Source organism: Lepidochelys kempii, chromosome 4 (assembly GCF_965140285.1).
Source record: "Lepidochelys kempii isolate rLepKem1 chromosome 4, rLepKem1.hap1, whole genome shotgun sequence".
Lineage (NCBI taxonomy): Eukaryota > Metazoa > Chordata > Testudines > Cheloniidae > Lepidochelys > Lepidochelys kempii.
Window position 1 is genome coordinate 19,302,088 of NC_136383.1, and position 13,667 is coordinate 19,315,754.

General features: G+C 40.6%; 1 protein-coding gene across 1 annotated transcript; it reads left to right on the plus strand.

Annotated features, from left to right (window-relative positions):
• The first annotated feature begins 7,477 nt into the window (after positions 1-7,477).
• Positions 7,478-10,084, plus strand: LOC140909941 (uncharacterized). The gene is made up of 2 exons (XM_073340033.2): positions 7,478-7,542; positions 8,921-10,084. Exons 1-2 carry the CDS (start codon positions 7,489-7,491, stop codon positions 9,854-9,856), a joined length of 990 nt encoding a protein of 329 aa, XP_073196134.2. The 5' UTR covers positions 7,478-7,488; the 3' UTR covers positions 9,857-10,084.
• Positions 10,085-13,667: the final 3,583 nt, after the last annotated feature.

Below are 13,667 nucleotides of genomic sequence, written 5' to 3' on the forward strand. Positions count from 1 at the left end.
CGGTAAATTTCCTGCTTTCCACACTTATTGTCATAACAGCAGAGTTACTAAGTGGTTGGCCATCCATATTATTATACTGTGACACCCTAAAATACAAGGTAGAAGAGAACCACAGGTTTTTTTTAGCATAAGTGATTAAATCTCTACAAACAAGCAAAGTTTATAACTGAATGGTGACAACAATCCTCTCCCATTTGAAACCCTGCTCTGCCTCTGTCTGGAAAGCACTCGTTAATTTTATTATGGCCTGAATTCTTTCCAAACCTTCATTTTTCAATAGCATAATCACTACTTTAATTTTAGGGTGCTTATTATATGTGTACATGTATATGCATAATGTGCAAAACTATTTTTTCCAAGGTTAATGTCAGCTTAGCAATTTTATGTCTGAACTAGGCACCAGGGATAAATTTACCAGGAAAATGGCATAAGCCAGTCTCCTTGTCTGTGCAGAAAATCTGGGTTGTGTAAATCAAAATGCAGTTTAGTCAGAAATGTGACACAATTAAAACAGTACATTGGAAGTACAGGAGAAAGGAGAGTTTTATGCCTACAGCACTGGGCTCGGAATCAAAACAGCTGGGTTCCGTTTCTGGCTCTGCCACAGATTTTCTTGTGACCTTGGACAGGTTGCTTAATCTCTCTGAGCCTGATCCACAGTCCATTGAAGTCAATGGGTGTCTTTCCATTGGCTTTAATGAGCTTTGTTCTCCATCAGTAAAACGGGGATATTTCCTTTCTCTGACCCATTGTCTGTCTTGTCTATTTATATTGTAGACTCAGAGACTCTCTCTTACTATGTGTACTACACTTAGCAGCTGGAGGCCTGAAGGCATTACTGTAATATAAATAATAATTCTTACTCAACCTATGTTCTCCTTGTGTATCCCCAAGTCGTAGCTTCTTACAATAATTGTCAAACATGTTTTTCACTCCCGTAAGGAATACGGAGACAATGCATCTATGGAAGCTTGATCTTTCAGCTAGACTTAGGTCAATAAAACCCTTAAAACCCCCCTAATATTCTATTTTAAAACGAATCCTGTCCTAATACAGAACAAAACACCAAGGCTGAAATTCTCACCCCATGGACATCAATGGCAGTTTTATCGATGAGGCCAGCATTCCGCCCCATATTCTGCTCTCCTTTACGCTAACGCTACCCACATTGAAATCAATGCACTGATGTGAACTATATTTGCCTCAAAAGCATTTAAAAAAATCCAGGCAATTTTGTATGCCTCCTTTACCAATGTGGATAAAAATCCATTCTGTGCCCTTCAAGGGCCTGATCCTGCCCACACGGATGTCAATGGCACAAATCCTGTAAGAGCAGTTATACCAGACACCCCTATTACTGGGGAGATTGAAAGCACTCACAATGCATGCAGCGGCAACCAGGTATGCAGTGTAACCACAGTGTGACAGTCCCCAGGAGGACCCAACGTTGAGAGGTCCCAGGGTTGCCCTTAGCATGAGGCAGTCTTGTCTGTGCCTGCTGTGGATCAACTCCCTGACACCAACAGCCTCTGGCAGCACAAGCAGTCCCTCTAGACCTCCACAGGGCTTGCTCTCAGGCACACACCAACCCCCCGAGCCCTCGGTGTCCAGTCCCTTATCCACTAGACGTTCACGGAATTACCAGGCCCACTGTTCCCAAAGGAACAGCAAACACCAGCTTGTAAGATTCAGCTCAGGACCAGCACTTAGCTTAACGCCACAGCACTGAGCTATATTTATAGTGAAACAAGGATAAGTTTATTGTCAAAGAACAGAGAATCAAGAGATAGTGAGTAAGAATATTGGTTACATATAAAACAAAATCATACCACGCTTTCTAGAGACTAAACTTAACTAACAAGTTAAGCTTCTTTAGACAGGAGGTTGTCTCACCCAAAGTTCTCTCCAGCCAAGCCTGGTTGAGACCCCTTCTTTCATGAAGCAAACACACTCTGTTTACCTCCTAGGTGAAGGATGGCAGGATGCCTGCTTTGTCCCCCCCCAAATATAACAGAGCAAACCTTTGATGTGCACCTCAAGATAGGGTCCCCCCATGCAGGTTGCTTCTTCCAGTTACCTTTCTCTCTCTCTGATGTATTTACAATCCTTCAGTAGCATCCGGTTTAGACTGGTGAGAGGAGACCCATTTGCACCATGCAGTACTTAACTTACTTGCAAACAGCCAGATAGCTAAACAGTTCTTGTCTGACAGAAAACCAGTTTTTCACTTTTGCTGGTGACCAGTCTCTCGTTGCAGACCTAAAGAACATAATGTTCAGTATAGATACATAACTCCTTGCATCACATCCGTCCATACGTTTGCTACAATGACATTGGCTTTTATTTGAAGCCCCCCATGGCACTTTTTGGTGAACTATATAACGTACATACAGGAGATCCCTGTAACCCGTAAGCATCCCCTTGGCTTCAAGAGATCTCGTCATGTGCTCTTGATCATATAGATCATCATGTACACACGTACCTCCTTATTGTTACTTCCTCCTTCCAACTCATGCCGCCTTCTTTGTTTCTTGCACCAGTTGGATCCGGTTATATAGATTATGAGTTGTTTGGGACAAGGAATTTCTTCCTGTACAATGCCTAGTGCAGTGAGGTCCTAACCCTTGACTGGGGCCCCAAGGTGCCACTATAAGATGAAGAAATGGCACATATGTATCAGTAAATTTCCCAAATTGTTACAGCTTGCTGGTTGCTTGCGCTAAAATGAAGTCATATAGTGAAACTATTTTTTGCATAGCATCTTTCATACAAGCTTTATTCCAAAATTACATAGAAAGTTAGACATAGCAGCAGAAGGTATAAATAAGGAAAAGGAGGTGTGTTTTCAGAGGATTTTTGAAAATAAAAGAGACAATGAAGGAGGCAGAGATGCAGGAAGGATCATATCACTAGCACTCAGAAAGTGGCTATTAAGGGGAAGATTAAAAGATAACTCAGCAGGATTAAGAGTGTCAGAAAAATTTTTCCTTTCATTTACAAGTCTGGATAGTTCTCAGAAAAATATAGATAAAAAAATGTCACATAATCATAATGCCAGGAAATAATGTGTGTGTGTGTGTGTGTGTGTGTGTATATATATCTTCAAGAAAAAATACACTTAACTTGTATTTCACATAGGTCTTTCTATAATGGAAATTTTAATTAACTGGAAAGTAGCCTAAAAATTTCAAGAACAAAAGGGCAAGTAAATACATCTCAGATTCTATTGTGGGAGATTAGTGGGGTTTAGTTTAAGACTTTGTGAAGACATACTTAAGTTACTGTGTTACAATTGGTTGTTTGGAAGCTTGAACAGAGTTTAAATTACTTCGAGGTATCAGGTTAGGCTCATATGCGTAGGGGCTGATGCACAAAGAACATAAATGCTGTAATATTGGCAGATTCTTTTTCAGAAGTTCTTTAGAAAATATCCCTAAAAAGTGTTACTTTCTGCTAGATCCTTTACTGCAGTGCTCCAACAAGGTATGTGTGTAGCTTTAAAACAGGTTTTCTGGTAAAATTCAAGTTGAGTTTTGATTTCATGAAATATAAATGCCAAGAAATGTATCTAGGATGTTTTGTTTAAATCTTGTTTAAGCTTATAGTGTGTTATTTGTATATGTGTATGATGGTCACACCTAAAATGATATTGCCACTGGGGAAAGCAGCTCTTTTTGGTGATACAATCCCTTTGCTCATTCATCAGACATATAGGGTTAAGCTATGCAATCTGCACAGTGCCCTGTGTAGGGGGCAGGGTGAAGCCACACCACAGTGGGAGGAGCACTGACAAATTGTACCTCAGATTGCACAGTCTTTCCTGGGACTGCTTAGACTTCATAGTGGCTGAGCAGTCTGAATTACCCACAATAATGGCTCAGTGCATGGGGAGAAGGCAGCCATGACCTAGCCCTCCCAGAGGAAGCAGGTGATTGACCCCTTGCATGGTTCCCTCTGTGCACTGGCATAAGGGCTGATCACAGTCTGGTCCACAATGGCGAGTATTTTTAAGGATGCTCTTTTCACTAACTTCTGCAAGAGTTAAAAACACTAAAGGCTCAGCCTGCAGGGTCAGCAGTTGCTGGCTGTGGACTCTTCCATTTTTCCCCTCACCTCAGCACCCACACAGAGTTAGAGCAGGAAAACGCTGGGTTCTGTGGGCTTGTATTACTTTAGGCTTTAGCCACATCATCTGATTCTGTGGCTCTCCCTTCAGCACTTGGGCATCCAGTACAAGGGACACACATTTTAGAAATGATTTGAGCTGGATGATCCTGGGTGCAAAGAAATTCGGAGGTGCTTGATTTTCCTAAATTACACCCCTGCTCCATGCAAACCACTGATATAGGTCCTTTGACACTTGAAGTGAGAATCCGATCCAGAGGTAATTACATTTCCAATTCAAAGATTCTGACCTTGGTTTCTTCCAGAAGGTGATTGGAACCAGCTCCCTCTGGGCCAGTTCAGATCTCCTCTAGATGCTTCCAGCACTCCTTTCATAAATTCCTCAATAATACTGATAAGAGAGGGCTGGCTTGATTGGCACCTACAGTAGGATATTAACATTATCATCCTTCACTCAGTGGCAACCCACAGAGCCATAATGGCCTTTACCAAGTGGAGGAGGACATTCACGCAACCCTGGTAATCTCATAGACAGCCAGGCCAAGACCATCTGATGTATAGGTTGTTGGTTTAGCTCTTTTGTTAGAGCCAGGAGTACTTTTTTCAGCCACATAAGGAAAGTTTCTCTCTCTCCTGAATTGGGCAGTAATACCTGTGAGGGGAGGAGTCTCCGTTATTATGAGTTTTCTACCTCCCTGTGGTTTTCCACAACTTGGACCCTGTGTTAATGAGAAAATATAGACTATGGTTTGGCCCATTTCAGTGCTGAATTGCTTGGCCAGCCACAAAACGAAAATCGGCAAACGGATGCGGCTTTTTTGTTCTCAGGTGGCACATAAGGCCTGAGACCTTGTCTTGATAATTGAAGCCTACATTTGTATACTTAGTGCTGTATCCACAGAGAACAAAATCAGTTGACTATAGTATTACAGTAGTAGATGCCAGATGCTCCCACTGCAAATAAAGCCTGTTGACAATATACGTTAATTTGGCAGACTGGCTGTCCTTCTGAGATTGTAAAACTCATGTGAGATTAACATCCTGTCAACGTTAAAGGTAAGAGAGGTCACACAGACCCCAGACATTGTAGTTAAAGAGGAGAATTATACATATCATAAGGAGGCTGGTGCTTCCCAAAGATATTTTTTTAAATGCATTTTCTTCTCAAAAGGCTTAGTGAGACTAGCACATGAGAAACAAAGAGGATTTGCGTGAGACTTCTTGTAAACAGCCTGCTACTTGCCGAACAGAGCTCTCACACTAATCCCACTAATGCCTCACAAAAAAAAAAAAAGACATAACAGAATAGCAGTCCTCACATGCAGAGTCCATTTTTAACTATACTTCAGCTCCACTTGTGAATTATGTGGTGGATGTGGCTATGTAACTGTGATGCCTTGTTTTGTGTGCACTGCACCTTTAAATTTTTAGGAACTTTGTCTGTGTGTAGCGACAACAGCCATTTAGATCTCAGAAAAAAGAAAAGGAGGACTTGTGGCACCTTAGAGACTAACCAATTTATTTGAGCATAAGCTTTCGTGAGCTACAGCTCACTTCATCGGATGGATACTGTGGAAACTGCAGAAGACATTATATACACAGAGACCATGAAACAATACATCCTCCCACCCCACTCTCCTGCTAGTTGCTGCAGCCTCTTCAGATATCACACTCTCTCTCTCTCTCTCACACACACACAGACAGTTCTCTCCCACAGAGACATTATTTTTGTTCCTCTTTATTGTTATTTTAGATTAAGGAAAACAAAATAATTGAGACTGAAAGTGTATAACTGGTCTGTGGGAAAACATGGAAAACCACAAGTTACATATGTGACGGATTTGGAGCTGCCTGTAATAATTTATGAATACTATATCTTGACTGGGTTACGGTAATGTGTACTGTCAGTCTAGTTTGAGTTAATCCAATGGCAGGATTGTTGGGAAATGCACATGGGCTGAGGTGGGGTGCTGGGTCCTGATATACACTTCTCTACAAACACTAGAGAAAAGACAAGAGCTATTCACTTTGATGCCCTGGCTTGAACACCTGCGGAGCTCACCAAACCGGTTTGTAAATTGAAGCCTAGGAAGAGAGAACTGAAACGTGGATGGATTAAAAAAAAGCGACTCTTTCTCTTTCTGGTGCAGTTATTTTTAGGGAACAGATAGGCCAGATCCCCAGAGATTAAGGGTCTGGGATAAAACTGATCTGGCTAGGACTTCAGGTAGAACTGACATGCATAAACAGACATTTTGTTGTTTTAAAAATCCATTTATTTAATGTTACACTTTGTTCTTACTGTTAAGATGAATCTTTGTTTTAAGAAGCCTGTTTTGGGTTACTGGATTCACTGCTGGTCACAAGCTGCTAAAGGGAAGATTTTCAGGACTGACCCCAGTCAGACTTGCCAAGTAAGCACAGTAAATACACAGAATAAGGAACCTTATGGTCTGATTCAAGAGTGGGAGAACTGTCGAATTCCACCTTGAGAGAGGTGAAGGAATGAGACCTGAGACAGAGAGACCAAAGAAAGGGGGTCAGAGGTGCAGCTAGCCCTTTAACTGTGACAACATTGCTGCAGGATGACAAGTGAAACTTCTGCTTCACTTCTTCTTTTTACCAGTACAGACTGGTCCTGATCTCAAAACTGAGACCAAACTCAAAAAAAAGCAGGCAAGCCAGTTGGGCATTGTTTGCCACTTTAGTCAGCATCTCTGTGCAAACCTGGTATAGTAAGACAAAAAGAAGAAAGCAACAGTGGGAAAAGAACCCAACCCATAGAAAATAACAATACTCACTTTCAGATGCCACTAGCCTGCATGATGAAGAAAACACTGTTCTGCATCAACTGAAATTAGACACAGCCATTATAACTGAGACCTAAGCTGCACATTGGAAGACAGTTCAAATTGGCAGTGGGGTAGATATGTGGAGCTTCCTCCTTGTTCCAATCAGAATCTAAATGCACTTTACCTAGTCCAAACATTCTGATAATAACAAACATAAACCTCAGCCTAGCTTCAGTCTCTCAGTCCTAGGTCCCATTATCTTCCACCAAGAGAACCGCTTCCACTAAATAGAGGCCAACGTCAACAAGCCACAGCTGGTCTAATAAGCCAGCGGGACTCAGTCAGCCTCTCCCTGTAAAGTCCCAACATGTGCTTATAGGGGGAGTGAAAAGGAGAGCTCTGCCACTCTGTTACAGCAATGAATAATTCAGCCAGCTCTATTAAAACACATGGTTGACCAAGTGCCCATCTGTGCTGATCAAATATTATTGCTCTATTATATTGTGAAATATTCATGGGCATTGGTAAGAAATAACATACTTTCCATTTCTTGCAGGAAGTAGTTCCAAGCATGAATACTCTGCTTCTGTTTATGAGTGTTCTAGGTATATCCTTTGCTTCTCCAGTAAGTATGACCCCCCAGCCCCTGCAAGCAACAAACACTATCAGAGTTACCGGTATCATCCAGTGATTTGCATCTTTGTGTATGACAGGTGCTCCATTGGCCCTTATATTAACCTAGCTGCCACTGAAATCAATGAGAGTCGGCGATTACAAGGACTTCATGATCTAGTGACAAATGGTCATCCATTCATTACTTAATTGACTGGATTATGCTTCCCTTGTGTACACTGTAGCAAAATTATTATTTATGATTCTGCCTAATACTCTTAAATAACATAACAAATCTGGTGCAGCTTGCAAAATATAAACGGAGCAACTTTTTTTCTTAATCTGATCCTACTGCATCAAAGAGACAGTTTAAAATTATCTGAATTTTTCATTTTTATCTGACTGGCGCACATTTAAAATTTGCATTCATAATGTCTTTTGATGCTTTGTTTTACTAACATCGCCTCTTTGCAAAAATATGTGCATAGCAAATCAATTGATGCTTTTCCTCATCTCTAACTCTACATCAATTTAACTTTCCAATTTTGAAACATAAGCCCGTAATCAAGCTGTTCCCCTGGAGGCAATAGTAGAGTCTGCTGGAGAGAAGAGACTGTGTTACAAATCTGGTCAAAGGCTTACCTGGCCTTGTTACAATATCCGAGTCTTCTACCTATCTTTTAAAAGGGGCAGGTGTCATAACCTTTTAGCTAAACTATTTCTTTTGAGAGTCTTAGGTATTGTGCAAATTGCACTGCATTTCCTCAGCCTTCAGAAAATGAGACTCAATTCTGCAGTCCTTACCCAGGGAAAGCTGGAAAAGGACAACAGGGTCAGGCTTATGAGGCCAGATGCTGATCTCCGCTACACCGCTGTAAATCTATTTTCACTTTGATTTGAAGCAAAAATAAATAGTTGGTGCTTTCAGTGTGCCTAATGTATTAGTGAAATTGCAAATTATTTCAATTGTTGTCAACAGGATTAGATGTTTTGCTCAGCTGTAAGAGAAGTCCATTTTGCCCATAGCTTAATGCTGGCTACTGCAAGTAAATTGAAGTCACACAGGCTCCAGTTCAGCAAGACGCTGCAAAACACTCAAATGTGTGCTTAAGTCCCATTAAAGTTAGTTGGATTTAAAGACATTTCAGTATTTTGTTGAACAGGGATGGACTTGCTGAATCAGGGCTAAAGAGAAGATATAGTTTGTCACCAAACACTGGTAATCTGGCAGGTGACTATTACATTTCCAACAGAGGAAATGGTAATTAATTTGTATTTTTAAGTGGATTTTTTCTTTAGTGCTCCAGTATTTCAGTACATTAGGTAAGATATTCTATTCCTTCATTGTGCTTTAGAAACATAATATAGTTTGAATTGTGTCCTCTTGACAGATCAAAAGAAGTGTAAATTTGCTTGGAAGTGGCTATGTGGAAAATGTTGCCAATGTTAATGCCATTAATGCAAACAAAGAAATCTTAAGCAATGGCTCTGGGAATGCTGGGAGGAACCAACAGAATGACGAGAATGAAAACAATGGGCATCCAGAAGGAGCAAAATTCAGTAATTATACAAGAGGACCCAATCAAACTGGAGAGGTGTCTGCAATTGATATTAACAATCCCCAGGGGGCTTATAAGGACAAATCCAATAATCAACCAGCCCCTGAGGACCCTGATAATACCCAGGGAACACAAAACATTGATCAAAATGCTGAGCTCCGCACAGGGAAAGGAATTAACCATCCTCATTTAGACCTACATGTGAACACAAACCACACCAGTGAACAGAATCCATCTGAACATTTGCCAGGGGAAAACAGCGTTTATGGTTCAGCATGGGCAGAAGAGGGTTTTGCACCTGAGGATGCAGAGCTCTCCACTGACAAACAAGATGTCATAGAAGCCCACACTGACAGTGGCTTTAATGTAGGGGGAAAGGATGAGGATATGGATAGTAACCACCATCATTCGGACAGCTGTTCTTTTAACGATGAAGGCATGCAAAGGGTTGATCCAGGTAATGCTGGTGATAGTGGTGACTCTAACTCTAGTCAGCAGGAAGAAAGCAACAGTGACTCTGAGCAACCCACTCCAAAACACTGCAAGAGTATTCCCAGTGAATCAAAGAGTTCGAGTAAATCTGGTCATGAGAATACTAGTGCCGCCAATGATTCCGTCAGCCAGAGTGTCACTAGTGCCTTCAGCGACCCCAGTGAATCCAGCCGCTCCAGTGAATCCAGTGAATCCAGCCGCTCCAGTGAATCCAGTGAATCCAGCAGCTCCAGTGAATCCAGCCGCTCCAGTGAATCCAATGAAACAAGACAGTAGAGTTCAATAAGTCAATAGTGACATTCCAAAGGCATCAGATACCAGTCGCCGGCAAAACAGAGAAAAAGGCAACAGCCTACAAACAGGTATCAGTGAAAATAATTCCGATGATTCAAGTAACTAAAACTAACTTGGTAAATGGTAAACAACCACAACTGAAAAGACACCCCTCCAATAGTATCCCCAAATAAGTACTCGCCAAAAGAAAAGGAGGACTAGGGGCACCTGAGAGACTAACCAATTTATTTGAGCATAAGCTTTTGTGAGCTACATTCATAGGAATGCATCTGATGAAGTGAGCTGTAAAAGCTTATGCTCAAATAAATTGGTTAGTCTCTAAGGTGCCAAAAGTCCTCCTTTTCTTTTTGCGAATACAGATTAACACGGCTGCTACTCTGAAACCTGTCAAATAAGTACTGTAGATCTCTAAAGGACTCTACTTAATTTGCTTTGGTGGTTGCATAATTTCATTCGTGTTAAAGCTTTTCATAATAAAAGAGAATATTATGTTGCATGAACAAGCATATTTGCCTTCCCCATTTGCAGCTTGTAGTTCAAATTCTCTTTTCACTGACACCTGTGCAACCCCAGTGACTTGGGTGTCACTCGGAGATGAATTTGCTTCACATTCAGATCGTTCCAGAATGTTTCAGTGACATGGTGTAACTGTGCCTTGTAGCCTAGCACTGCAGAATCTTAGCGTAATTTAATATTTCAAATTTTCTTTACACATTTGTAATTTCTTAATCAGAGCTACAAGAAAGATTGTTGTTTACCATGCTGTGTCAAAGACATTTCTTACTGCTGCCTTGTATCACTGTTATCTGTAATCTGTTCATTCTCTCCAGCTATTTTCAGCCTCATCTATTTACTGTAATACTGTAACTTCCCAGGGTGATGTGCATTAGAAAGAAAGGGGTGGTTTGGCGGAATATGTGAATTTAGCTGGTAGCCCCAGTCCAGTCTCTACTGAGTCTATCCCATCTCAGAAAGCACATGTGGCACTAAGTGATACCCTTGTTGGCATAAAGACCACAACTTTTTCTTCTGTAGTTGGCCCCTATAGCTCATAATTGAGTCATATTAGTGGAGCAACGTTGGCGGGACTGTACTACTGAGGTGGCTGAGGAAGTTTGGTCTCCAACATAATCGTTCTGCATAGTCCTATTACAGATAATCTTACAAATGATGTTTAACTAAATGTATAGGCAGTTAGATCTTGGAGAAAGGTGTGTTCTTACATTGTCTTGCCATTCTTTTTTAGAAGTTGTGAGTATTACCAGTAAAATTGGTTTCCTCTAATGGACTCTTGCTGACTAGACAGTTACTTAGGTGCACAGATGCTGTCTTCAGGATATACTCCCACAAAGAAACGGAAATCATTACAGGGTCAGGAAAACCTCACATCCAAGGCTATCAATCTGGCATCTTTACAAGCAGCTACCACTGACATCAGTGCGAATTGAGGATGCTCAGCACCTCTGGAAATCAGGCCAGTGGTCCCTGCCCCAAAAGTCTTACAATCTAATTAGACATCAGGCAGACAGTGACTGACAGACAATTTGTGACAGTAACAAACAACAGAGGTAAAAGGCAGGAGGGAAAGAAAAGAGTGAAAGGAACAGGATCACATGGTTACTCAGCTATTGTACATGTACTCCTTGGCAGGTCCATTAAAGTTAATTTGATTATGGTAAATGAACTCATTTCCTGTAGTCATTTCTATAAATGATGGGGCAGATTGTGATTGTCTTATTCACACAGGTGAGCAGTTTTTCATGGGACTTCAGTGAAACTACTCATATGAGTAACTGCTTGTTACATTATTGAACTGGATTTAATTCTATGGTCTATGCTATGTAGGATGTCAGACTTAGATAATCACAACCTTAAAATGCACGAGTCTGTGACAATATATAACAGCTCAGGATCAGCCCCTTATGAATTTGAGTAAGGGGTTCACAATCTGCCCCTATATTTGTACAGACCATCATGAAAAAGGTGAAAGACCCGTAGCATATATTTAAAAAAAAATGATTATAATAAACAAACCACCCTCTCTCACTTTCATGAATGCTTGTTTGTTTTTGTTTTCTTTTCTTATTTTTGGAATTGCAGTTTCCTTTCAGAATAGCTCTCGGGTGTGGAAACACAACCATATAACAGAGCCAGTGGATTAAGGCTGTCAAAATGACAATCACTGCCTTTACCAGCTGTGAGACACAGAGAACAAAAATTCATTCTTTCACCACGCTACAAAAAATAATAATTAAAACTCTACATACAAACTGTGTCCCCAATGGGATACCCTAGATCTAGCTTTCGAAAGCTTTGGCAATTAAAAAAATACCAGGCCACTTCTCTGCCAGGTTTATCAATTCCAGACACTAACTAGCCCATTTATAGCGCTGGCAATAATTTTCAGCCACTGTTCAGGGACCAAACATTGAGCTTACTGGAGAGATCAGCTGCCACTAAATAAAGCCTAGGAGGACTTGTGGCACCTTAGAGACTAACCAATTTATTTGAGCATGAGCTTTCGTGAGCTACAGCTCACTTCATCAGATGTTTACCGTGGAAACTGCAGCAGACTGTTGCAGTTTCCACGGTAAACATCTGATGAAGTGAGCTGTAGCTCACGAAAGCTCATGCTCAAATAAATTGGTTAGTCTCTAAGGTGCCACAAGTCCTCCTTTTCTTTTTGCGAATACAGACTAACACGGCTGTTCCTCTGAAACCTAAATAAAGCCTGGTGCCCTTTGGGTGTTGCTGACTCCAGTTTCAGAGTAGCAGCAACCTCTGAGAGGCGTGACCCCTCTGCTCTCCCCAGAAAACTAACAGGGTTGGTTTTGGAAAGCAATGATTGACTATGGTTTGGTTTCATATAGCAGTAATCCAGCAAGCTTCATGTTCTTGGGTATTTTTTTTCCCACTTCCCTCCCCAATTTTCTCACTAAAATGTTTCATCAGCAAAAAGACAATGTATTTATAGATAAGAAAACAGAAAAGGAAAAATACAGTTTAAATTCATACATACTGTGGCATGAACATGCCCGGATATTATTTTAAAATATATCTTTATACTTTCTTACTCCCATAAACGTTTTTCTAGTTTTACATTTATGTTTCCTATTGCTAGGATCATTCACCTTAGTAAATCACCAAATTGGGTTTCAAAGGTGGGCAAGTGTTTGGAGAAGAGAAAATGAACTCTCACTATTAACAGGGGACAATCACTTCTAATTTGAATCCTGTGGTATCTATGTACTGCACACTCAAAGGAGGGAGCAGGGTTTGGATTTTTAGAACCACTCAACACTGATCTAACTCTGCTCCCATTAAAGTCAATGTAAAGTATTGTTTTTTTACTTCAATGGGAACAAAGTTAGGCCATCACCGAGCACTCAAAAATCACATTCTGTGTTTTTACGATGTCTGTTAACTAATGATGGGCAAGGATATGGTACCAATTTTTATTAGGGATCCCCTTCTGATCTATAATACTTCACATGAATTATCCCATTGTTACTGATGATCTTTTATACTACCCAGGCTTATGCAGTATACATAGTATTTCATCAGCAAATTACGGTTAGATCTGGTGAAGTTAATCATTGTTAATAACATGCACTAACAAATTTAGTCCTCTTTAATGTTTATAAATTCTTTACAAACCGATTCTGATATTCCGCTGATATGTTATTTATAAATATTCACCCAGATAGTTTAGATAAACAATTGTTCACTTAAAAGTCTTTTAAAATTCAATGTAACTATTTGTTATTCATGATAGATCACCTAAATGACATAG

Coding starts and splice junctions, on each gene's coding strand:
- LOC140909941 (XM_073340033.2), top strand. CDS start 7,489: ATGAATACTCTGCTTCTGTTTATGAGTGTTCTAGGTATATCCTTTGCT. Junction 7,543..8,920: donor GTATATCCTTTGCTTCTCCA/GTAAGTATGACC, acceptor TCCTCTTGACAG/ATCAAAAGAAGTGTAAATTT.